The sequence below is a fragment of the Lissotriton vulgaris genome, chromosome 7, assembly GCF_964263255.1.
Source record: "Lissotriton vulgaris chromosome 7, aLisVul1.2, whole genome shotgun sequence".
Classification (NCBI taxonomy): Eukaryota; Metazoa; Chordata; class Amphibia; order Caudata; family Salamandridae; genus Lissotriton; species Lissotriton vulgaris.
The window spans coordinates 425,770,651-425,797,287 of NC_141695.1; the positions used below are offsets into that span (position 1 = coordinate 425,770,651).

A 26,637-nucleotide genomic window follows, 5' to 3' on the forward strand; every position below is an offset into this window, starting at 1 on the left:
TTAGCGTAATCCAGGTGGGACAATACAGTAGCGATCACCACTTGGGTGAGTGCCTCGGATGTAAGCAAGCGGCGTACCTTCCGAATTTTCTTCAGTTGGAAGAAACACTTGGAGACCACTTGACCAACTTGGGTTTTGAGGGATAGGTCACGGTCCACAGTGACTCCTAGTGTTTTGGCTGACAAGGAGGGTGTTGGGGCTTGGCCTAGTTCGGGGGGCCAGTAGTGTGGGCCCCAAAACTTACTACTCTCGCCGGTCAGGACTAATTCCGTTTTGCCCGGATTTAATTTAAGCTGGTTTTGGTCCATCCAGGTTTTAATGAAATTCATTGTAGACTGGAAGTGCCGTATAGAGTCTTCGGTGTTATCGATGGTGAACAGCAGCTGTAGATCGTCTGCGTAGTTGAAGACTCTCACCTGATTGTCTCTCAAGGTCTGAATCAGAGGGAGTATGTACAGGTTGAATAGGTGAGGAGATAGGGAGGAGCCCTGTGGCACTCCGCAGGTGATATCCTGTTTGGTGCCCATTAAGTCGCCAAGGCGTAGAGTTTGGTTGCGGCCAGTCAAGAAGGATCTCAGCCAACCGGCTGCAAGATCCCTGACGCCGGCTTGTTCGACACGGTCGACCAAGGTGTTGTGGTCGACCGTGTCGAAGGCGGCCGAGAGGTCTAGGAGCACCAGGGCTTGTGGAGAGCGTCTGTCCGCACAGTCGCGCAGGGTGTCCAGGACTGTCGTGACTACTGCTTCGGTTGAGTGGGCCGGCCGAAAGCCTGCCTGATGGGGGTTGAAGCAGGAGGATTCCTCGAGGAAATTGGACAGACATTTGGCCACATGTGCCTCAAGGACTTTTGCCAGGTAGGGCAACAATGAGATCGGGCGAAAGTTGGCCTTGCAGGCTGAGTCAGCCCCCGTTTTTTTTAGAAGTGGGATGACTATGGCTTCTTTGAAGGCTGTCGGAACTAAGCCAAGAGTCAAGGATTTATTCAAAATTGTGAGGGCAGGAGTTGGGTGGGCCAGGAAGCACTCTTTTAAGATGTGGGGCGGGCAACTATCTGAAGGAGCGCCAGATTTTACTCTGGATAAAAGTTCTTGAAATTGGTCCTGGGTGATGGGTGGGAAACTGCTCAGAATATGGTGGCTGGGTTTAATTGACATGCCAGAGGTGAGAAGACACACTGGTCGAGGGATACTGGCTTTAATGTCCTGTATTTTGTCGATGAAATAGACGTTGAGTGAATCACATAGCGTCTGGGTCGGGGTGATCTTAGGACGGACTGTGTCGAGGTTTGTAAGATCGTTGAGGATGGAAAAGATCTCTTTAGATTTATTTGTGGATTCCAGGATTTTCGAGGAAAAGTAGGACGCTTTCGCCGTCTGGATATCTGTCATGTATTCTTTCCGAGCTTTCGTAAAGATCTCTTTTAAGTCAGGGTCGTACTTCTTACGCCATTGGCGTTCAAGTTGTCGTAGGGCCAATTTCTTTACTTTAAGGTCAGTGGAGAACCATCGGTTAGCGTCAGCGAGTCTTGCCCGTTTGATTTTTTTGAGAGGGACATGAGAGTCCCTGGCTGTGTTTAGCCAGCTAGTAAGCGAGGAGACCGAGGGGTTGATCTCGTCTTGCGTAGGTGGGATGGTGTTGGCTAAAGACTCCAAAAAAGCAGATTTATTAGTAGGATTCCAATTCCTGGCTAACCCGCCTCCAACAGGAGTGGTGGTGGTCATAAGAGGGATGCAGAGGTTAAATTGCAGGAGGGCATGGTCAGACCAAATACATGGTGTTATAGTAGGGGCGGTGGTACAGGTGGTATTGGACCACAGCTGGTCGAGGATGTGGCCCTTACAGTGGGTAGCAGAGGAAACTAACTGAGTGAGATTAAGATTAGTGAGAAGGTCCGACAGTTCGGCTGAGTGGGGGCCCTCCAGGGGGTCTTTGTACCAGTAATTTGATGAGTTAATGTGCTGTAACATTTAATCTTTTTAGTCCTAGGTTAATAATAATTATTATAAATTATTTTTATTTTATATGAAAATATTTTAACTATTTTTTCATTAATTATTACACTTTATTATTTTTCTTTATATGTTACCATAGGGAGATTTCCACCTATGTGTGAAACATTTCTAGTAGTAATTTTATAACTGTAAATCATCTTTTAGCAGGCTCCATTCCCAGTTTTGAAGGGATGGAGACATGTAAATCTGCACCTAATAGTAGCATGGCCCCCTCCCGTTTTCATTGGGGCCAATTAAGGATTAGAGAGGGGGCTGCATATCCCCCTCCCCCTAATATGTATGTTTTGACCCAGGGGCTGGAGTCTGCTGGGTACAAATGCCAAACCTGTTCTGCGCATCCCAAAGGCTGTGTGCAATGTGGGTTTAGCTGCCTGCTGGAGGGTTGGCCACAGGGCCTGGCAGCAGGCCAAGCCCTGTGGCCAATACCATTCTGCGCACGACCAAAAGCTCTGTCTCTACGAGTTAAAAAAGAGATATTTTAGCACTCCGATATAATGGGCACAGTGCCGGACGCTATTTGTAATTACTCAATGTATTTTTTTCTTTTGACCGACCATGCTTCATGCTTGTCCCCTAGCTCTCCGTTTACATAGCACCAATCATAATTATTGAAATAGTTGCTGGCCCTCTGCTCAATATATCGTATTGTTTAAACTATTTTTTTCAATCTATGCATCCTTCGTGAAGGGCATGGTTGCTGCGCAACTGCTGCTATTAGTTTTCCGTTTACCGTTTGAAAAGCTTTATTCGAGTTATATACTCATAAAAGCACAACATACATTTAAATACATCACAATTAAATATTTAAATCACATTTATACAAATACATATTTATAAAACAGTTGTGCAAGCTTAATCAGTATAAAAAATGAACACACATTTAAAACAGCTATTAGTTTTCATCTTTAGTCAAAAGGTTGCTGGCACTTTGCCCATTATATCGGAGTGCTAAGATATCTCTTTTTTAACTCGTAGATCCATCGTTATGAGCATGCCTGCTGCGTTATTGTTGCCATCTTAGTCCACCCTGATTTTGGCATTTGAACCTTTTGTTCTTCATCTTTGCTACAGTACACATGCAAACATCATTTTATATCATTCGATTTTTTCTACATTAGAAACCCGCGACATATGTACGGTTCTTCTGTGATTAAGCACATCGTCATTCTATCCCTATGACAAACCATCTCTAGCAACAGCTCTGAGATCCTTCTTCTCTCCAAGGTATTACCATTTTAGCCTCTGTAATTTTAATCTAGTTCCAATTAGTGGATTCTACAGGTCATCAATGTGTTTTATTGCTTCTTTTAGATAACCGTGCAATAAGCCTCTCTATCGTAGCATAGCAGACCGGGTGACTTGGGCTCAGGTTTCACCACAGTTCCTCCTTTAATTTGTACACGACTGGTGGTCGCATCCTCAGGTGAATTTGGCATTTAGATCTTATTTTGTAGCGCCTTTCCTTTCTTTTCCACATCTCTTTTTCACCTTTCAATTCCCTCTTTTGCTTTTTTCTAGATTTATTCTCCAGTCTTATCTGATTCATTTTTTATAACTTGTCTGCATATCATATAGAACGAGCAACTTTCTGCAGGTAATCATTGTTAAACCTGTCTATGTCTATTCTCTATCATTTGGAATTTTCATGCCCATGATTCTCATTGGCTGACTTTTATTGCAGAATCGTTCACTTGTGTTTATCAATATCTAGTGTTCAGCTTCTGTTCTGTTTTGTATTGGGTAAGTTTTATCATGCTATTGGTCATAGTCTCTGAATATGGGTCTTATTTCACAATATTATTTTCATTTATGCATGTCACCGAATTGGGTGCAGAAATGTGGGCATTCCATTCCTTCTCACACCCTGAGCAAGCCCAGTACTCTTTATCCGCACTTTTCTTCTTGCTTAAATATATTCCATTTCTATCATAATTTCCTCTTTTCTGGAGTTCACTTTGTTGTATGAATATGCACAGCGTTATCCCTACAAAGCCTCAGTGTACTTATATGTGATTCATATGTGATTCATGTCTTTTTATTGTTCAGAAATTTGTGTGGCTCTTCCTGAAGAAGGTGTCTGGTACGCCGAAACGCCGTAGAGAAAATTACAAACATCTACTACATCTCAGCCACTTGTGGGTCATACCTCTTGAATTGTTAATTTGTTTTTTTGATTAATTTCACTTATTTGTTCCATGTTTAAATTGGTTAGTGTCATGTATATATTATTGTATTGCATGTCATGCTATTTATGTTTCATCATGTATGTTTATGTCAGACTTTTAAATTTTATATGAATAAAATTATATATTTTTAACTGATTTGTGTAGTACACTGAGCTTATGTAGTCATTATCTCTCCATGTATAGGACTTGATTTTCAAATGGTCCCTAGTTGCCTAGGAATGTTACTTTATTTATAATTGTTTCCCTGTCCTGGGAACTCTTAGCGTTTTCAGGGGGTCCCTTATTTTTTGAAACTATGACCTCAGATATTACATCACTTATGACATGTTCTATGGCATCATTTGTGACATCAATGATGACATCATCCAAGCTTCTTTTGCACACCTACTCTACAAGGTATTATGGGATTAGAGGCCTGAAAGTAAGTACAAAATGCCTCAAAATAATATGAAGCATCATTAATGCCATCATAGATACAACTCCTTTAGGTGTAGTAAGCATTCATGGGTAGCCGAGCTCACATAAACAATCACCCACAAATAGATGGGTAATGCCTACTGCAGACGGTGTTCAATCTGTGTACACCCTTTCAGAGAAAACCAAGTTCCTCAAGATACTCAACGTCTGTTCCAAAATTAATGCCCTACTACATTGAGAAATGAAATTGATATCACTACAAACGTGGGAGCTGTAAACAGCATATGCTCTGCAGAGAGTTTACTCTGTACTACATTGTTAGCAGAGAGTGAAACTCTCATGAGAAATACACCACAAAGTATTAAAAAGTATCTACCAAGAACAGTGTACACTCTATGCAACACTCATCAAAAAAGACAAAATTTGCTTAAAATAACCAAGGTCTGAGGGTGCTAAAGATCATGTTGCCTGCAGCTTTCCTACTATGGTGAAAACTTTACAGATAGTTTATCTTCCAAAGCAAAATAAGTATGTAGGTTAGTACCTGTGCAAGCAGTCGTCTGTGTAAAGTAGAAAATGTCATGCTGATATGATTCTGTCTGATAACTGCTTACAATACTTAGTATCTACTATGGGGATCTTGCCCTGTTGGAATCTTTTTCTGCAGAACCCAAAAACTTGTGTTGAACATTCTGGATACATGTCATCAAATGTCCTCTGCACACAGAGTTACTCTTCAAGATTTATAATGTGTTCAATACCTCTACACACCTATGATGCATTAGAAACACTGGGCACCCATTAGCTGGACACAGGCTGTACAACATTAGGTAGAAAAGTAATTTGGTAGCTACCTGCCACTATGTAAACTACAAAGCAAAATAACACACTCATTGGATTATGACACCAGTGATGTCATTAATGATGTCATTTGATTTGTCATCAGTGATGTCATCAATGATGTCATACATGATGTCCTAGAACATGTCATGAATGATGTTATATGTTTATTCAGAATCAATTCATGTCGGGGGCACAAGTTATAGTTAGATCAGCTAACTATAACTGGTGACTTTCTGTGTTGTTTTGAGTTCAAAACATTAATGTTGTCATCAACATATTCATCTAACTATAACATTACTTTAACCTTTGGATTTTTTCAGTGAATATATATATGTGTGTATTTGTGTGTGTACATGTGTGTGTGTGGGCGCGTGTGTGTGTGTGTGTAGATATACATACAAACACCCATCTGTTCTCAACTCATCAATTATCCTTACATTCTTCACAGAAACGGTGGCAAACACATTGGACTGCAATCATGAGTGTTGGGAAAATATGTAAGACAAGTCAAAAATGCCCTGAACAGACAAGGGATTGATCACAGTGTGAAAGAACAGACAATATTGGAAACTGCATTTATGTACGGTGAGTCAGATGAAAGACATGCAAGCAGATTAAATGTGTTTAGGGTTCCTAATCCGCCATTAATATGTATCTGTTAGTATAGATTTAAAAGCACATAATTGAGCACTACTTTACCTGCTGTCTCTGTGTCCTCAGCAGACATCTTTTCTACTTCTTCCTTTCTGCGGATTTCAAAACGGCGGGAGTAACCAACTTTGGGTTTCCACATCTCCTGTAGCACCAGGGGCCTCTCCCTGTCCCCCACAATGCGCAGGTACTCCATTTTCCAATCCCTGTCATTACCCTCAAAGCGCCCAACTACATCACACAAGGCAAAGGCCTCTGTGTCAGGGTCAGTGACTGCATATCTCTCCAGTGCTTCCTTAACCAACTCCCGGGCAGTGGAGCGTGGCGTTGCAAGCACACTCTTGTAGTTGGTGCCCGAAGAGATGTCATCACCAAAGATTTTGAGGATGCCAGGCAGGTTCTTCTGGCTGGATAGCTCCACGAGGTCCTCTGGCACATGATCAATGATCTCAGAGAGCTTTTTTTCACTAGCCCAGCGGCCTCCGCTGCTTCCGGCACTGATGGTGCCCACATTATTGGTGCTTCGGTGGAAAAGGTTTGACAGACGCTTGTGACGCTGGTTCTTGTTTTTAGTTGGCTGGCGCAGTTCCACCGTTTCACTAGTACGGCTGGCTGTGTCAGAGGATGTCGACCTGCCAATAGAAATGAAACCGATAGTAAATGGAGTAAAAGTGAAAGCTAAAAATGCTGCTTAGACATTCATTACTATGAAATGCATGGATTAATGGTATTCATGTGCAGGATGAAACCCCATCTATTCAAACAAGCAATTGATTAGCAGGATGACTGCGAAGCAGTCCTCTTGGACCTGCTTGACTTCTTAGCTGCATAAGTATTCTTATGGATCTTTATCCTAGGTCACAGTTTGTAGTAATAGGCTCATTCAAATTACCTATATTATTTCTAAATTATGGAGTTCCGCAAGGCCAAGGACCCCTCGTTCTGTTCAATCTTTGCATGGAACCACTTACACAAAGGGACTCTAGGAATTTCAGTTGCAGATGATAGTCAACTTGACCTGGCAAATTTTCAATACATCAATCATAACAACTCAGAAAGTATTTCAGGAAAACTGAAAACTGGTCAAGTTATGTTTTCCTAAGATTAAACCCAGAAAACACAGAATTCCTCCTCCTGTACTCTAGAGAATACCCTTGTTGGCCCCAATTACTAGGTGGATGAATTTATATAGGGTGATACCTTGTGGCTCCAACTAACGTTGACCCACAAATGCTCCTATTATGAGTGTGTGTCCACAGAATAGTGAATAACATGAGGACCTTGATTTACTTGCTCAAAATCCACTTGTGGTGTCCCCATTCTAAGGTCAAATAAGCTTCCATTTATCACCTGCTCGAAGTAGCTGGTAAATAGAGGCAGGGGATGATGCAGGACAGGTGGTGATTTAAGGAATCAGGGCACAGCAAAGACTCTGTGCTGACAGGCATGGTCCATTCTGTGCTCCCCCATGCCCTGGAAGGAGGTCAGATGGAACCCCGGGACCAAAGGCTGAGCAGTACTTGCAGCTCAAGCTTAATGTTTTACCAGCATGAATTCATGCCTGGTAAAATTGGGGTCAGTTTTTCTGCACCTGGGAAATCTGGGTGCAGGAACACTGAGGTTGTTATGAATGAGTATAGCAGTATCCCACCTGGAAATACCACTCTGCTCAAGTTTTAATGGGGACCCATCTGAACAAATAAGGGTTGAACAACCATCTTCTCTTGCGTATTGCCCCGTATCTGTTCCATCAGCTAATTTGCTTGGTCTCATCATTACCCAAAAATGTATAATGCAATCCCAGATACCTAATCTAGCAAAAATATCATCCTTTCCACTTTTCCTACTCAGAAAATACAAGCCCTCTATCCCTCCTGCTGACTTAAGGGCTGCAGAAATGCTCTAACATCCAGCCTTTCTAAAACCACCCTGAAATCTTCCAAGACCATTATCCACACAACAGCACACCTTTGCAAAGGCTCTAAAAAGTAGGAGCATGTAGCACCTATATTGAAAGATCATCACTGGCTCCCACTCAAATCTAATTCAAAATCTAAATGGATTGTCCCACACACCGTGCCTCACACACCATGGCCTCTCACCTACCAGTGAAATAAACTCCATGCCAGAAAGCCCCAAAAAATCAAAGACACCTATTCAGGCCATCCAGATGCTTCACCATCTGCCTGAAGACCTTAGATTCAATACCAATGTTCCCGTCTTCAGAAAGGCATTACCTGACCCACCCCTTCTCTTTTGCCCAAAGTGCGATGAATAAAGGTCTCTGTTCCACTTTCTCCTGTGTTGTCACCCTAGTTTGTGGTATAATGTTGCTAAATATCAAGTACTCTACTGAATACGTGGTTAGGGCCGCACTATGGCGCTCAGTATGAGCTGTCCGAAACATGGTGCGGGGATGCTGGTGGATTAAAATCTCTGATTCCAGCCAGTATTCTTGCACCAACCACATTCTGGCAATTTTAAGTTTTCTCCCCAGAATGGAGGATAACTGAAAAAATATCAGGTCCTTTACTGTGCATTTCTTCCACCTCTGGGTAGAAAACTGCAGATGTTTTCTGGTTGGTCTAAACTGGCAGAAAGTCCACGGGGATATGGTGGTAGAGTGGTGGCATTGGGGGGACAGGGCTGGCTGCCCTCTGTCTGGGGAACACTATATGCTCCCACCCCCATGCTGGCAAAGGTGTTGGGCAGGGATTGGCTGTGCTGATGCCGGCAGCTTGCAACAGAAAATGTATGGTGTCTCTGGGCCCAGAATGATCGGGTCTGAAGCATCTGAACCTCATTATTGTGAGTGGTGAATTTCCCCCTGGAGTTATCGTGTGTGTAAAATTGCATCCCTGATAATAAGGGCCCGTGTAAGCACCCGTATTGGTCTTCGTAGCTCCAAATGTCTTGAAGGTCCATTACATAAACATTTTAGCACAAGACTAATATAATACAAAACAAAAAGCATAACTATTGTACTATGTCCCTAGCCTAAACCAATGTAGTGCAACTAGCATAAACTAATAAATTAAACCCCAAACCTAACTTAACATAATATAGCCATTAATTCAACCAACCAATTTGCTAACATTTTACTAATTATCTAATCCTAACCTCATCCAAAACAACAGTAGCAGCTCCTAAATCATCCTAAAATAACCAAACCTAAACCCAAACAGATGTAATTCTAGCCTAAAATGATGCTAATCGAGACCTATGCTTATCTAATGTGAATTTATCTTAACATAATTTAAACCTAACCTGACATATCTATTGAGCACTGCTATGTATTTGTGTAAGGTCTTTTAATCCAACTGCATGAGATTGGTATTGGGGTAAGGCCCTCCATAGGCATAGTTACTACTTGAAGGGCAGGTCACAGACAGTCTATCTGCCTTAGTTTGTGCCAGAATATGTCAATGCAACAAGGCTTCCCTCAGGGGTCTTCTTTACGCCAGACGACGTTTAACATCTACATTTGTCCCTTAGTACAGTTGGTAAAATCTTTTGCTCTTCAGTGTATGAAGAATGCTGACAACACCCAATTTATTATTACTGTGGAAAGGTCAGGCTCTACCCTTTTCGATTCTTACCGTCAGTGTATGTCTGTACTCTGATACAACAGAACTCTTTGAAGTTAAATTATGACAAATTAGAGGTGCTCTGGATAATATATTCTCACCTTCACAGTTCATTTTCGCAGTATGGTTGGCCTCCATTATGGTCAATCCTGCTTGTTTCTACAGAGTGGTAAAATAAATGTGGGTGTATACCTTGAAACTGAGCTTTTGTTAGAAAAGCAAGTTAAGCATGTTGCTTCCACCTGCTTCTTCCTCTTGAGGGACCTTTGTAAGACTTGCCTCTTCTGCCCAAGAGCGTGCATTGGGTAGTGATCCATTACACCGTTTTGAGTCACCTGGGGCCATATGTATGAAAATAGAGTTTTGCGATTCCCAAATTGCAATTTTCAGCAAATTGCAATTTGAGAATCGCAAAATGCAACGTATGTGGGATTTGCTAATAATTTTGCGAATCCTACATATTCCTTACTTGCGAATCGCAAATTGAGATTCACAAATAAGGAATACCGTCCCATTCCTTCCTATTGGCTAAGAGGCCCATAGGAATGAATTGGAAGGCATTTTCAATTTGCATTTAGCAAATAGAGAATCGCAAATTGAAAATGCAATTTCAAGGGTGCCAGGTGTCAAAAGGACACCCTGTTGCACCCCTGAAATGTGCATGTGTGCACATGTGGCACACATACATGCCCTAAGGGCCACATAGCGCTTTAAAAAATGCAAAATAGAGCATTTTTAAGTGAAAACTTGAAGTTGGTGGTAATTTGCGATTCCTTAAGGCCAAATCGCACTTTCTTATGTGCTTCTTGCATTGCATTTTATGGAATCGCAATTTGCGATTCCTTAAACGCAATTGCAAATTAGGGAATTTGTGATTCCTTATTTTGCAAGGGGTTTTTGTTTGCTACATTGCACATTGCTAATTTGCAATTGCAAATGTTGAAATTCTGCGAATTTCTGCGTTTGCGATCGCAAATTGGCTTCGTACATATGGCCCTGGATCCCTGCAATTCTCTCTGGTAGGGCATGGATATGGGCCTAATAAAAAAACTGCAAAGGGTTCTAATATGGTGGCCAGACTGTGTCTTGGACTGCCTTGTTTCTCTTTCAGTTCAGCGAATTTGAAGACTATCTACTTGCTTCCAGTGGAAAAAAATATTGTCTTTAAATCCTTGTGTCATGTTTTCAAAGTTGTTCACCATTTAGGTCCACACTATTTTGTGCCTTCGATCCTCAGGGGCATGCTGCTTCAGCTGGTCTTGTTTGGGCGGTGTTTCTCCCTTTGGGCTGCCACATTTTGAACAAGCTCCCAAGCATTCTGTGGAGGATTGCCCCATTACTTCACTTCAAGAAAGCATTAAAGACCTGTTATTTCGGAGCTAACTCTATTTTTCACCGATTCTGTCACTTATAGCTCTGTTTAGTGCCAGGACACCTCTTTGCTGCGATCTAGAAATGTTATAACATAACATAATGCTATAACAGATATATAAAACCAATTCTACAAGTCTTTTTTCTGAAATGCATCGATGATAAACCTGCAGTTTCTCAAAGTTCTGATGTCTCTATTTTCTTGAATCCTTATGAGTAGCATCTTTGGAAGATACTCTGCTTTTGCTGAGATTTGGCCAGCTCTCCACCAATCCTTCTAATTGTGTAGGAGAGTGTTTGGCTGTCATTGATGATTGGACGACAACTAATTTTCTGAAAATGAACTCTGATAAACTGAGCTCTTGGTCACTGGAGAAGACCGGATGTGCTGCACTATACAGCTCTGGCCTGGGGGTTTTGCCATGTGCCTTCTCCTGTTGGGAAGGTCAAGGACTGGGAATCTGTTTTGATAAAGATCTTTCAGATTCAAAAGGCCAGGTTCAACTATTTTACAACTCGGTCTCTCAAAAAAGTTCCTTTTACTTATTCCATCTCAGATAGGATCCATGATCGTTGGTGCTTGTGTCTGGTCCTTCTCGGTTATAGGAATGGCATGCTCATTGGCATTCGTGAGAGGATTCAGCAAATTCAAAATGTAGTAAGCAGAATGGCTTTTGAGCTTTGGTCGTGGCCCTCGCCTTGAAAAACAGACTACTGAAAAACTTGAGTAGAAAGAGGTTGACTGGTCCTGACGAAATGCCATGATCCTACAGGACAGTAAAAGGCATGAAACATGTTGACCCTTGACTCACACCAACTGTAGCAAGGATAGACCATTATATCTATCACTCGCTCATTTCACGTTTTTAACTATGACAAAGGGACCAAGTGATTAAAATAGCCTTCGGATCCCTATAGTAATTTTTAGAACACACTCTTTTTTCCATTCTACTCACACCCAGTCATCCAACTTCACATTTCACATCGGCAGAAAAGAAAAGAACTTCGACAAAGAGCCCCCTCGCAGGGTCAGTTGGGCATTACAGCGCTTGCCCAATTGGAGCTGCCCGATGATGAAGCATGACACCCCTCGGGTGTGTGAGGGCCCTTGCTCCTAAAAAGAGCACTCCCTCCAACTTATGTTAACAAACGTATTCGCAAAGGTAAACTGATTTATGTAATGAATCCGCTCTTCCATGATAGCTTGCTTAGATCAAAGTACTCTCAGTATCAATAACCATTGGTTCAACAATAAGCAATTCCTTGAAAGTAAAGCTCTGTAAAATAGAGAGCATGAGATCAGATGAATTGTTAATATTTTAATGAGCCTTAAAAGCTGCAAAAACTTGTTATCAGCTAGATAGGATTCAGAATGCTATAAAGAAGATGTTTGAACTTATTTACATCGTTAAACTATGCACCACACCTCAACCAGAGTAAAGTATGTATCAATTAAAATGTCAAATATCAGGATTCACAAAATGTCATCTGCAAAATGTCCTTACTAAAGGAATTGATCAATTCAGTGGCCTCAAATACCCTACAAAATATCTATCTCTCCTCAATCTCCACCCCTGGTCATATGCACATGTCTGAAGATCAGCTAACAAAAATAATTACATCGCTTCAGTCAAACTTCCTCCATGACAGTGTCATTCCAGACTGAATGATACAATGCTTCAACTTTTTATTACACTATGGTAACAACGAATCCACTTATCATATAAGAAGTAATCTTTCCGGACGCTCTAAAAACAGGACAGATTGTCCTCTCCTATAAATACACAGGTTGAGCCACAACAGCAATAACTTACCTACCACAAACCTACAATGGCTTAGCAAATGCATGGAAAAGTGTCTTTCTGTGCACCTCAACGCCTTCATAGAAAACAAAAATCTGTTAGCACCCTATCAATCTGGCTTTTGTACAGGGCGCATCAATGAATTTTGCTACTGTAAAATACTCAATAGCATTTGTTGCATATTTGACCTGCTCTTTTTCCTATCCTCACCCTCCTTACTTCCAGACCTTTATTCCTGCCTCCTCCTGTTTTACCTTAACTCAGATGATTGGTTAACTAATATTTTACCAATACTCATTCTTCTCACTTACTAGTTGCCAACCTATTGTTATTTTATAAAGAGGTCTCAGTCTCTGTGTTTTTTTAATGCTACAATGATATGTGTGCAACAACTAGCCAATGTATAATACATTTAAGATATAAAGCCATAAAGTTCCAACCCAAATTAGTGAAAAATATAAAACGCTAGTAAAAAAAGGTAAATCACAATCAAAGAAAATCAGCAAAGATAAAGAGAAATGGATACTGTTAAACTATTAATAAAGTAGGAATAAAATCAGGCCAAAAAGAATCCTAATTAACCTACAGTTCTTGTTCAGTCTGAATGTACAGTTCAATCCCTTTTTGTTGAGTTGTGTCCAGCTGCCTGTCTTAAACACTTCTTTCTGCTCTTTAGAAACACGCCACCTCTCTACGGAAGAGAATAGTTCCAAAATATGTGAAGCATGTGTTATATTCTGGTCTTCTCCTTCCTTGCTGCTCAGCCTGTGTGTGTGATATCATCAGAATGTGTGTGTATGCATGGTTTGAATGTGTGGTCAGTTTGAGTGAGTGGGGCTGAGCAGCTGGATGCTGCTCCCGGTGGGGCCATCTTTACTATCTAACCTATGACTAATAAATTTACTTAATTACACCAACGGCTACTGGATTTGCTTACCTCCCAAAGTACTTCCCTCAATGTAACAGCATAGTATTGTCACGGTTTGACACGAAGGTGTCGACCATCTCAAGCATCCCTTTCCCTATCAAGATTCTCAAAAATGAAGGTAAGAAGACACATCCAAGTATATAACGAGCACAAAGAAAGTGGAATCAGCACACATCAAATTAAAGTATTGTTTAAAGTTCAAATGATATCAATTATCCATGATGACTTGAAGAAATTGCCAGGTCCAATATTTTCTTTATTAATAAATAAGTTCAGTCATTAAAATCCAATATTCACACATTTCGCCTAGAGAGAGACTTCTTCAGGGCTCTAAATAGTATAGATGTATTATATCCAAAATCCAATAATAATGAAAAAGACACATAAGATCAAGTTTCACAATAATAATCTCAAATCGATGATGATAAAGTTAACATCATCATTAAGCGGCAGGGTGGCCAACAGCAATCGTCTCAGCATGTGTTTTGTAGAATATGGCGATCTCAGTCATAGTGTGCTTGATCAGCCATTAGATTACAGGCCAATTAGGGGCTGTTGGAACCACCTTGGATGGATTAGACCTTTCCTTTCCAATAGTAGCTTATAAGTTGGAATGGAAATGTCCTCCTGTGTAGTATATTGTAGAGTTCCTTAGATCTCTCCCATTCGATCTTCACTTTATTTATATGTGGCCCTTAGTTCAGCTCTTAAAGCAACATAAAGTGAACCTCCAGATTACACAGATGACCCACAAATACATTTCCAACTGAATAATGGGCCAGCAACACAGGAAAGCATGATTGAACCATGAGCATCTTTGCATGAAACGAGTCAAGACTAAGGTCTTGCCATTAAGAGGATTGTTTTGTCCCGGTTCCTATATGCCCTGCAGAACTCGATGGACCCTGTACCTGCCTCCTATTTCAGGGAGATAGAGGCTCTCCAGAGACAACTCTTGTGGGATGGTAAGCCTCGAATAGCATTCACTAAATTAACTGGTATGAAGGCGGGATCGGACTCCCAGATTTAAAGAAATATTATTGGGCATCGCAACTGGCTGCTGTAAACCATATTGTCTACGGACCCCCGGGTGACCCAGGATACGCCATGGACCGTGGTCAGGCACCGGGAGGGATGATGGATAGAGCTCTGTATGCCAGGCCGGGGAAGTTTGCGTTGACTGGCCCAACCGTGCATGCGGTACAGGTGTGGCATGTGGCTAATAGATACCTAGGTTGGGAAGGTAGGCTTACATTGGCCACTCCCCTGTTGAATTCAGAGAAACTGGGTAGCCTATGGAAAACTAAGGGGTTCGACAAATGGGACCTTATTGGAATCACTCAGATATAAGATGCTTGAGGAAAGGACGTGGTACACGCATTCGATTCTCTTCAAACAATGTGTAGTCTGCACAATAATGAGCATTACCGATATCTGCAAGTGAGACACGCGCTTGCCACTCACGTGCCTAAAGGCATGGTACTCCCAGAGTCGTCGCCTCTTGGGGATCGGGTGCTAGATGGGCATATTCCTGAGAAAACTATTTCTCTGGTATACTGGAAGCTGGTCAATAACATGGAGAGCCCGCTGGCGCAAATTAGAGCCCAGTGGAGTGCAGATGGGTTAGAATTGGATGATGAGGAATGGGTGGAGGCAGTTTCCTCCCCAAAGGTTGTGGTGATTCAGATGAGGCTCCGGCTCATACAACTGAAGATATTGCATAGGTCCTATATAACTGAGCCTCGACTGGTACGGAAGGGACAAGGAGGGAGCGGAGAGTGTAAGAGAGAGTGTGGATAGTCCGGCACCCTAATGCATATCCTTTGGCACTGTGTGGCGATACAGGCATTTTGGACAAAGATCCACAATATACTAAGGGATGTTTTGGGGGCGGAGTTACGACCGGAAGCCCAAAGGTGTCTGTTGAATGTGTGGGAGCCCACAGATCTGAATGTGTACCAGAAGCAGTGGGTCACACTGACATACATGGTGCCCAAGCACAATATAGCTCAGCTCTGGGGAGCCAGTCAACTGCCCGAGTCACTAAGTGGTCGGAAGATATTGACTGGTGTATGTTATGGGAGAAATCAGTGTTTGTTGCCAGAGGATGCCTGAAGAAGTGGGGGAAGGTATGGGGAGTATGGAATACCCACCGTGGAGGCATCTGTGAGCCACCACAGTTAAGTTTGGAAACGGAAGTGCAGGAATCCCCTTGATCCTAGTATTGTTTATTATTGCATGTAATTCTGTACCTGGCCACAGTGACCTATGTGTTGAAGATTGTATGAGTTCACCTGATGTTTTGTTTATTTGTTTTCTTTTTGCATTGCTTATTGAATTTCTTTAATAAAAAGAGTTTAAAAAAAAACTTACAAAAGTGAAGAAAAGAAAATCAAACATAGGGGCAGGAGCCATAAATAAAAGTCCAATCAGTGAAGATGAGATATAAAAACGTTGCGTTATGTAGCCACTTCCCGCTATGGGTTCTACTTCTCTCCTTCCGTGAGGGGGCCGTGGTTTGCTTAAGATTGTTTGTTGTTCGGTGGAATGTTACCTTATGCACTATGCATAGAGAAAAAGGCTGGCTTCTTCTCATGAAATGCAGTGAGTTGATTTATCTTCGTTCAGTTGTAATGCAGTCTCTTGATTGAGTTCAGTGCACTGCGTATACTTTACTCCTTTACTTTAAATCATTAGACCATACATTCTGTATCCCATCTTTTCTATTAGCCATGCCAGCATTTTGATTCAAAGTGAATGCCAAGGTCTCCCTTCTTGCAACTTCAGGAGCAGTTATGGTAACAAGAATTCTCATATCATTGTTCAGCATCAAGACTCTATATTAGTTCATTGGGGCTCGGATAACTTTAACACTAGAATGAGTCCTTCCAAGGAAACTAGAGATGTCTCAAGTTCCTCAAGCCCTTTCCCTGCTTTGGTTGTTTGGATCTCAGGTCCTCTCCCTTCAAAAGGAAGGAGGCCCTAACCTTACGGTTGAAAGCTTGGTTCATGGCAGAGATACTATTTGTATGACCCTCTATAAGGGAAGAAGCTGCTGGAAGGCCGTTGCTTATGGATATGGCCACATGTCTGGAGCTCGCTTGGTGGAAGCACAACCAAAAGGGGGAGGGTACTTACCCCGGCGCTTACAGCACCACGTCATCTCCCGCAGTGCGGGTCATCTAGGTCTGCGGCTGCTGCCTTTGCTGCCTGCTAACTCCCTGGTAGGAATCAAAGTCCCAGAGAGCAACAAAATCAAAAGGGGGAGGGGACTGTTTGAGGCTGAGCTGGGCCCACTCTCTGAGGCCCTTGTTGCCCGAACAGAATGAAGGCTTTTCATAAACTCGGATGGTTCTAGCGAGTTTTTACCTGGTCTATCCGCTTGCACTCCTCTGCATGTGTCCACAGTTTCGCCCTGAAACAGTGCTGTTCCTCTTACTATCCAAGGTCCTATAACGAACTGTGCGGCCACTCCTTTCACGGTCTCCCCCTCTTCTTCCTCCAATGCTCCGAAAAATAAGTCTCTGCTTACAACACTACCAAAGAAATCTAAACTCTGTAAGACTCGCAAGCAAATGGTTAGCCCCCTTTTATCTCCTCCTGAGACTTTACAAGTGTCTGAGACTGAGCCCATGACTGTTTTAACATCAAGCTCAGAAGCTCCAGTTTTAGACTTATTCTCACAGGAAGACAAGTTGCATATTATCAATTCCATCAACGACCTTGTGGTTAGTCATTTACAAAGTTTCTCAGAGAAACTCTGCTCAACGATTAACACTGTTCTCTCACCTCTGGTTTCCCGAGTGGACACCAGTGAGACGAACTTGGCAGCACCTGGCGCTGGCCTCTTAGGCCCTGCCAAAGGAATTACATTAAACATGTCCACCAGGCACCGAACTGCGAATAAAAGCCTTAATGAACCTTTGGTAGAGCACATTTCTCTAGCACAGGCCCTTTTAGTTTTCAGCAACCCACTAGTCCACGCAGATCATTCAGGCAATAAAAATACTTTAGGCAGGAAGAATGTAGTTTAATTGTCTACTACCTTTTCTAATTTTTCAAATATCACGCGGGACATAGAAGATAGAGCTATCCCAGTACAGCCGCAGCTACAGACACATTTACCAGTTATTAATGTCCCTCCAGCTGCTTGCCAGTACGTGACCGTACTGATAGGGGTTCCCTCACCAGCGCGAAGCTCATGAGCAACTCTTTAATAAAACTTTAGATTCGCTGGCACGATATAGAGCTATGCCGTTTTGGCATCCCAAGGACATCTTGCACTTTAGAAGATGTGCATGGATCCAGGCGCGCAACACCCATTGGGCTCACCGGGCTTCAGCCCCCCCCCGCGTCGCCTCCTCTGCCCGGGCTAAGATGACACGCACTGAAATGGTGCAGGAAGGCTGCGCATCCGATCTGAGAATGTGATTTTTTTAATGCTCTCTGAGAGGCCCAGCAGACCGAGCCAGACAGCAAGCCTCTGAACAGTTTCAGCGAGTGAACCGACCCCCCTGCCCTGACCTCTTGTGTTTCCTTTAGAGTGGCGCAGAGGTGAAATCCTTGCCTGAAGGCAGGGATTTCACCTAAGCACTTGATGGGTTGTGAGCATGGGGTGTGAAGATGTGCACAGCAGGGGGAAGGCATGGCCAGTTAAGGTGATGCTTTTCCTTTGTAAAGGAATTTCAGCTGGCATCTTAGCCCAGGGTGTGCTGTCTGTGCACTTGTATAGATGTGTATTCCATACAAGTGCACAGACAGCAAACCCTGGGCTATGACGCCAGCAGGAATTAATTTACAAAGGAAAAGCTTCACCTGCACTGGCCATCCCTTTCCCCCTGCTGTCTGTGCATTTGACCCACATTGATCTACACAGTGAGACCTTCGGGAGGGGCTGGATGCCAGGACACAGTGCTGCTGATCAGCCAGACTCCACAGTATAGTATCAGAAGAGCAAGCAGCAGTTTTTTGTGTAAGTTCCAGTAACTTTAATGCATTTTTCAGAACAGCATTACCTACTGCCTGCATATCTAGGTTACTGTGAATGGTTAGAGGCGGCAGACCCGAGAGCAGAGGACGGCCCGGGACCAGGGTTCGATTCCCGGCGCGGCAGGTTTCTGGACCAGGGTCAGCGGACTCGATAATTCTCTCGCCTCGGTGCCCACTCTGATCAACGATCACACTCGGCAACTCTGGGCATTAGCTTGCCTCATCTTCACTAACGGCCCCACCAGACCGCCGGGGATGCCTGGTCTCACCCTGGAGATACCCATTAAGGGACCATCTCTCAGGGAAGCCAGGAAGGGTTTCGCAGCGGTCGAAGCGCCTTGGGACCCTACGGGTAAGTAGTGCGCTATATAAAATGCCTATACATACAAAATGCCTATACAAAGAGGACAGTCCCCTCCAAATATGCAAATGTAGTGTAAGTGTGTAGTGTTCATTTTTTTTTGGGGTGCTAGTGGGTAATTTTAGAGTTCAGGGTGGGTGTGGGTTTTAGGGTGCCAGTGAGTAATTTTATGGTTCAGGGTGGGTTACGGATTGGGGTGCCAGGGGGTAATTTTAGGGTTCTGAGCGGGTATGGGTTTTGGGGTTCCAGGGGGCAATTTTAGGGTTCAAGATAGGTATGGGTTTTGGGGTGCCAGGGGACATTTTAGGGTTCAGCGTGGGTATGTGTTTTGGTGTGCCAGGGGTAATTTTTGGGTTCAGGGCAGGTGTGGGTTTTGGGGTGTCAGGGGGCAATTTTAGGGTTCAGGGTGGGTATGGGTTATGGGGTGCCAGTGGGGAATTTATGGTTCAGCATGGGTATGGGGTTTGGGGTCCCAGGGGTAATTTTAAGGTTCAGGGTGGGTGTGGGTTTTGAGGTGCCATGGAATTAATGTTAGGGTTCAGCGTGGGTATGTGTTTTATAGTGCCAGGGGTAATTTTAAGGTTTAGGGCAGGTGTGGGTTTGGGATGTCAGGGGGCTATTTTAGGTTTCATGGTGGGTATGGGGTGCCAGATGGGAATTTATGGTTCAGCATGGGTATGGGTATGGGTTTTGGGGTGCCTGGGGTAATTTTAAGGTTCAGGGTGGGTTTGGGTTTTGGGGGGCAAGGGGGAATTTATGGTTCAGCATGGGTATGGTTTCTGGGGTGCCAGGGGTAATTTAAGGTTCAGGGCGGGTATGGGTTTTGGGGCTCCAGGGGGGTGATTTTAGGGTTCAGGGTGGTATTGGGTTTTGGGGTGCCAGGGGGTAATTTTAGGGTGTGGGGTGGGTATGGGTTTTGGGGTGCCGGGGAGGGATAATTTTAGGGATAGGATGGGTATGGGTTTTGGGGTGCCAGGGGTAATTATAGATTTCAGGGCGGGTATGGGTTTTAGGGTGTGAGGGGGTTAATTTTAAGGTTCAGCGTGGGTATGTGTTTTGGTGTGCCAGGGGTAAAGTGGAGAAGTGTGGCTCAGGGGTTAGAGGCGGCAGACCCGGAAGCTGAGATCGGCCCTGGACCAGGGTTCAATTCCCCGCCTCGGCGGGTCTTGGGCTAAAAAAATTCCACGGACTTGATAATTCTCGCTCCGGTGCCTTCTCGACTCACAGGTTCACACTCTGCGACTCTGGGCAATAGCTTGCTTAATCTCCACAACGGCCCCTCGCGGCGGGATGCCTGGCTTTCACCTTGTGGATACCCTGCCGGGATATCTCACAGGGGAATACCAGGACGGGTTCCCTAAGCAAGCGCCGGGAAACCCACTGCGGGTAGCTGTGCGCTATATAATCTCAAATACATTTACAATTTTAAGATTCAGGGTGAGTATGGGTTTTGGGGGGCAATGCATCAAACTAACAAAAATGTGTGCTTTAATTGTTGTCCAGTTTCAAATGCAGAATTCACCAAATTTTTTTCTCAGCTTGACCTGAGCATTAACCGATCCTAATTATCTGCCATTTTAGCTCCGCCCTATTGATTTACATTAGCCACGCCCCTTCATCTGCCATGTTAGCCCCCCCCCCCCGAAATTAAGACCTAGTTGCGCCCCTGCATGGATCGGGCCTAATCATCCGGAATCCAAGGGAAACTATTGTGATTCGTTTTAGTTTTCCAAACCTGACATGCCATCCGCTATTTAAAGCTAGACTTAGTAATCTGGCAAGAACCTCCATTTCCCTGGACCCATTAGGTTTTTTTTATAGACCTCCTGCCCATCTTGGCCAGAGCCCACGTAATTTATCTCTAAATCGTAGCGCACAGATCACAAGTCTAACCACCTCCCATGGGACCGGTAACACACATTCAGATAGTTTTAGACAGACAGATATAATTAGTTTAATACCTTCCAGTGCACTGTAGCTCAGGTTCCACAGCATACACCTTCTGTTTTGCGCCCGGTACCCACATCTAACAGATTCGATGCACTCTCCGACTTGGATTGATTTACTAGTCCTAAAACAGTTCTATCTTCCGCTACTGCCTGCATCTTACCCATGATTGATAAATCGCTAGTAACACCTACTGTTACCCCTCATATAAGGTCAACAGTAGATGCATCTCTTTCTCTATATATAGAACTCTTTCTGCCTTTAGCTGGAACGTGGTAGGCCTAAAAGAGAAGATTAATAATGAGGACTGGATTGGCATTCTTTGTTTCCAAGTATGATTTTAATTCTATTGCAGGAGACTTGGATCACTGTTGCTCCGTATTTAGAGGGTTACATTTGTTATTCAAGCCCGGCTATTCCTTCTCCGAATGGTCGTGCGACCGGAGGATAGGCCATTTGGGTTAGCCTAAGTCTCCATTTGGAAATATCACAGGTTACATCTGGTTCCTCTTCCTTTTTAGTGTTAATAATTCATGTCCCAAAGACTAATATGGTTTTTTATTTTATAGATTTATATAACTGATTGTATTACTGCTAGTTATCCACACTATGATAGCCTGTTTACTTGTATATCTCATGTACAAACTAAAGGTTGATAATCATACTTTTTTAGTATATTTTTTACTTTGTGGTGATTTTAATGCATAGCTTAGAGGAGGCCTTAGGATACAAGACATTCATACCGAAGTACTCACCATTATGCAGGAAAAAGGGGGGGTGGGAGGGAGGGGGGGCTTTTTAAGTATCTTACTGCTCACTGTCTGGAGGACTTACTTGATACCATAGGGGGACCGAGCAACACGTTAATATCATTTAGAGGAGATGAAAGACTCCATTATAGATTTTATACCATTGTTTTAAAAAAAAGAGATCCTGCCCACAGATTGGGGCGATCACAATGCCTTGAGCGATATATGTTTTTACTGCTCAAGGGATTAGCCAGTAATAGTAATATAGCCTCTGTTACACAACATTCTCCGGATGTCTTAAGACTAATTTGGGCTTGAAAAAGCCCAAAGACTTATTAGCAGCCTTTCTTAAGTTACACTTAAATATATTTCTTTACTATTTAGCGGAGTATAAACAAGACTCAATGGCCGCACACTATAAAACTTCAAAAAACAAAAAGATGGGTTGAGGGTCCGAGGGAATATTTAACGACCTCTGCACATTCCCCCTATCAAGATATAGAATACATAAAGAGTAACTGTGGGTCTTGAAAAGAGAAGAATGTCTATGTGTTGATGACTATGTGTGTGCCTCTAACTAAGGGCCAATTCATCATCTGGACTACTTCACCGAGTAGGCAATCCGTGTTACAACCATCTCTAGAGGTATTATAATGAGATGGTTAACTGCAGCGATGTTGATGCCCAGAGTGATCAGTGGCTGTTATGTGTTTGTAACTGAAAGCAGTGCATTGTGAATTGTGAAAAAGGAAAGTGCTCGTGTTAAAATTGGAGAGTGTACGCAATAATAACTTTATTCTGGAGCCGTCCACTTCCAAAGATATAAAAACATATGAGTGCAAATAAGTCAGATGGTTCAAACAAATAACTCCTGACTGGGTTTACTCCTACCTCCTAGGGCCCTTTAGTGTAGGTTCACTGCACAACCACAGAAGCGTGCTGGACTCAAGTCACATCAGGGTGAACCAGGGTCTAGCAGTTTAAAAGGGACTGGTAACACTAAATGTGAATAAAGGGCATGGATTATAGCACAGTACACAAACCACGGACATACTCACAGACTGTACAATGTGTATGTTCATATACTAGCTCTGCCGTGGTACTCAATGCACTGCTCTCACCTGCTGTCCGCATGCCTTGGCCCACTGGCCCTCAGCATGAGCCTCTTTGCATGAAATTGAGAGTCTGCATGCCATTTTCATGCTGCCTTTGTCTCCCTGCATGCCCCCAAGGCAAGGATCCGCAGCATTGGAAAGGGCAGCTGACCACGGGGTCTTTAGAACTGATGAGTCCCTAAAATTGAACATACTAGTTCCCATCGGTGCTCTGTCTGTCCCGTCACAATGCTAGAGTGATCACCTCCCTTTAGGTCATTACGGACACCATTTCCAGTATGGGGGTTTTGTGAGATATTATAAAGAAAGTCTGCGCACTCCCTATTACACAAAAAAGACTCCTAATGTAAATCCTAATTACTCAAAGACTGCGTGCAACCTGGTGAAAAGGCTGCCGACAATCGGTTTTGTGAGATAACCAGGTGCATTATATGTGTTGTAGTCCTGCTTTGCGTCTGTGAATTACTTAGGCAAACATACCCATAAACAAAGACTTTCAAGTAAAAAATTCAAACTGGAGACAGTCCTTAATGACCTGGATCGAGGTGGCCACCTTATCAACTACCCTTCCTAGACCAAGGTGAGCATTGTGTCAAAACCAAAGAGTCCTTTACTCTTCGGTAGTGGAGTGAAGGCAGAGGCCGAGTGGCGTTTGTGTAATTGGGGAGAATTTCTGAGCAACTGTTGCATGTAAAAGGCTAATATAACTGAGGTAAAGATATCCGAGTAAGGAACATTGAAACGCGGATTCAGGGTTTCCATCTTGTAATCCAACTATGATTTAATTTTACCTTCCAAGACATACCTTACAATCTCAGATTATATTATTGAGGCAGGTCTAGACTCTCTCTGGTGTAACTTCAAGTTACATCCTACCACCGCTCACAGCAGCTTCTTCCTTTAAACCCTTCCAGTGCTTCGAAGCTATGCATATGGCACAATATAAGAATATGCATTTTGTGACGAGATGGAGAACGAGTCAAGCTGTACCACATTGAGTTCAATTTAAACAAGTGCAAGAGAGAGAGTTAGAACTGAGAGCTCCAAGGTGGACGAAAGGAAGAAAACTGCACTGAAAACATTTATGTTGAGCAAATTATGTCGGGTCACAATCGTCCGATCTTGAGTGAAACATTGCCCTGTGGTGGCATAATAGCGCATCTTGCAATAGGCCCCTTAAACTTGCTATGCCTCCTTCCTCACCTACCAAATTTTGTTTTTAAAAATACAGGGTGAAACCAACATTAAGCACTATATTGATTAAAACTGGTTTACTTGATCGACTGAACAACAAGGCAACAAGCAAAAAAAAAAAAACGAGAGGAGAAGCAGGAAGTTAGGATTCAGCATATCAGATGAAGTGAAGACAGACATCCACAAACACTTACTTAATGGAGCCGACGCTGGGCCAGCGCCGGCCCAGTTTTGCAAAGTGCTTCTTGGGAGAATTAATCCAGAGGCCGACAGGAAAATTGAGCTTCCCAAATCTGGGACTTCCTTCCTTTTTCTCTTCTGAGAACATCGTCCACCGTAACTCTGCCAGCCCTAGAAACAGACCAAAAACAAATCGAGAGGACATAAAGCGACCTGTTAAAGCAACCCAAGAAAATGGGCACTAAACCCCAAACCAGCATTCAAGTAAAAGCCCAGTTGAGCACCAAGTTTAATCAAACGTGCATCATGTCCAGGTAAGGCCTAAAGACCATCATGCTGCTCTTTAGCACTTAATTGTCAGTACTGGCACCTATGGCAGGTCACCTATTTAGAGAAGGGCATAACAGAAATTATTTATAAATTCAATATTCGTTGGAAATAACTAATAACGGCAACCCAGGCCATTATAATAGGTTTGGTGGCTGGAATAGTCTGAATTCTCAAACTTATGTCATTGGCAGTGCTGGCAGTGGTAATGGGTGGAGCGAGCTGAAGTGGTCCTGTAACAGGGGCCTAGCACTTATTTGTTTTACAAAATAAGCACTGCTGCTAGTGCAGAGAATTGTAAACTCACTGACTTCTCATAACGAACAAACCACCGTCCAAAGAAATATTTCTCACCGAGACAAGGTCAGTTTGTATCCAGTCCTAAACTTTAATTTACCAGTAGTGGGTGTTGTGACACTTGCAAGGGGTGCTGAGCAGCAAGGATGCTTTACTCCTGGTGGGAACACATTTATCTACAACTGTTATCTGTAGAATAATAAAGGGCACAGCAAATGGCTACCAGTTCTCCTGGTGCCAGGTGTCACGCCTTCAGCGTATCGTAGCATTTTAGCATAAATCACAATGCATTTTGGGAGTTGCAGTTTTAGGTATACTAGTATGAGCGTAATAAATCACAGCGGTGAGAGTAACTGGTAACTTGAGTGTGGCCTGGCTCCAGAGTGTGCGTATACACCAGATTCGTTACATTTGTTTGAAAGGAAAATCTGTCCTCTCGGAGAGGAGTGCGGCTGCAGGAAAGAGATAAGGCTAACAGGAAACATGTCTGTTTTTTGTAGCATTGAAACCGGTCTGTGTTTATTCACAAAATATACAAGCATGCAGGGGTCAATAAATACTTGAGGGGAAGGCTTTCATGAGGCAGCTAAGACGCCTCACTCTCAGCAGCATAATGAAAAGACCATATCACATGTAGTCCCCTTGCTTGCAGGCATGATAGCTCAGTGAGCTGACGGACTAGGCACTACGGGATTCGCTTCTACTAGCAAGCCAGAGTTGTAATTTCCGACATGGCTGACGGTGACCTCAACATTTTGAGGAGGATAAAATGAGCACAATGTTGAAATGGTAAAAAGTTGGATCCAATGATGACTAGAGGTAGCCAGGTAGTATAACACAAGTATAAAGGTTTACTGGTTGGTTCAGTGGAAGTATATCACAGGTTCCACCAGGAGCAGCATCTTTGATGCTCAGCCCGCTCTCTCCAACTGCCACTCTCACCACACAAGCAGGCACACCAACATTCCACTCTCTCGCTCTTCAGGCATTCCAACATTCCACACAGACATCATTCATCCTGGCTGAGCATCTAAGGAGAGGATGCAATTGAAGGAATTAAGGTACAACACACTACTAAGAAACACCTGGCGCCCAATTCAGGAACTGCATTTTGCAGTAGGTAAAGCAGTACTACAGTGGTACAACCTATTTACAACAAAACGAAATTCACAAACCTATGGATGGAGATCGGCACCTCCTAGTCTCCTTTTTATATTGTGCGTAGAGCTCCACTCCAATGGTTGAGATCTCCGCACATATAAGTATATAATTTTGTATTATGCGTGGGAGGGACCAGGGCAAATACGCATGCCCTCTTGACCACAAATGAAGATGACCCCTGTCTCCTGATGTTGCTGAAACTGTGAGCTGTTTCAGCACTGTTCACCAGACAAGACCTGGAGTCTCAAATGGAATTCACTCGCCAGGATACCCGTAGGGTGATAGTTTGCGCTATATAAGAATGCAATACAATACAAAGTGTGGAGTTTTCCGCTTTGCATCGGCTGTAATTTTTCCCCCGTGCTGAAATATCCCACGCGTGTGTGGTTCGGACGGCCCCCGGCCGTCCTCTGCACCCTCCACCTTGAGGATAAACCTAGGTGCAGGAGTAAATGTAAATAAATCTACACATGAAAATTTACTTTTGTAAATCAGGCCCCTAATTTCTACGTGCCACAGT

General features: G+C 43.3%; 1 protein-coding gene across 1 annotated transcript in view; it reads right to left on the reverse strand.

The window, feature by feature from the left end:
* Positions 1–26,637, reverse strand: part of RASIP1 (Ras interacting protein 1) — a 284,208-nt gene that overhangs the window by 201,230 nt on the left and 56,341 nt on the right. Inside the window, exons 2-3 of the mRNA XM_086930409.1 lie at positions 24,347–24,503; positions 6,158–6,741 (exon numbers count right to left, since the gene is read on the reverse strand). Coding sequence (XP_086786535.1) covers positions 6,158–6,741; positions 24,347–24,480 — 718 coding nt within the window. The 5' untranslated portion in view covers positions 24,481–24,503. The remainder of the gene's footprint in view (positions 1–6,157; positions 6,742–24,346; positions 24,504–26,637) is intronic.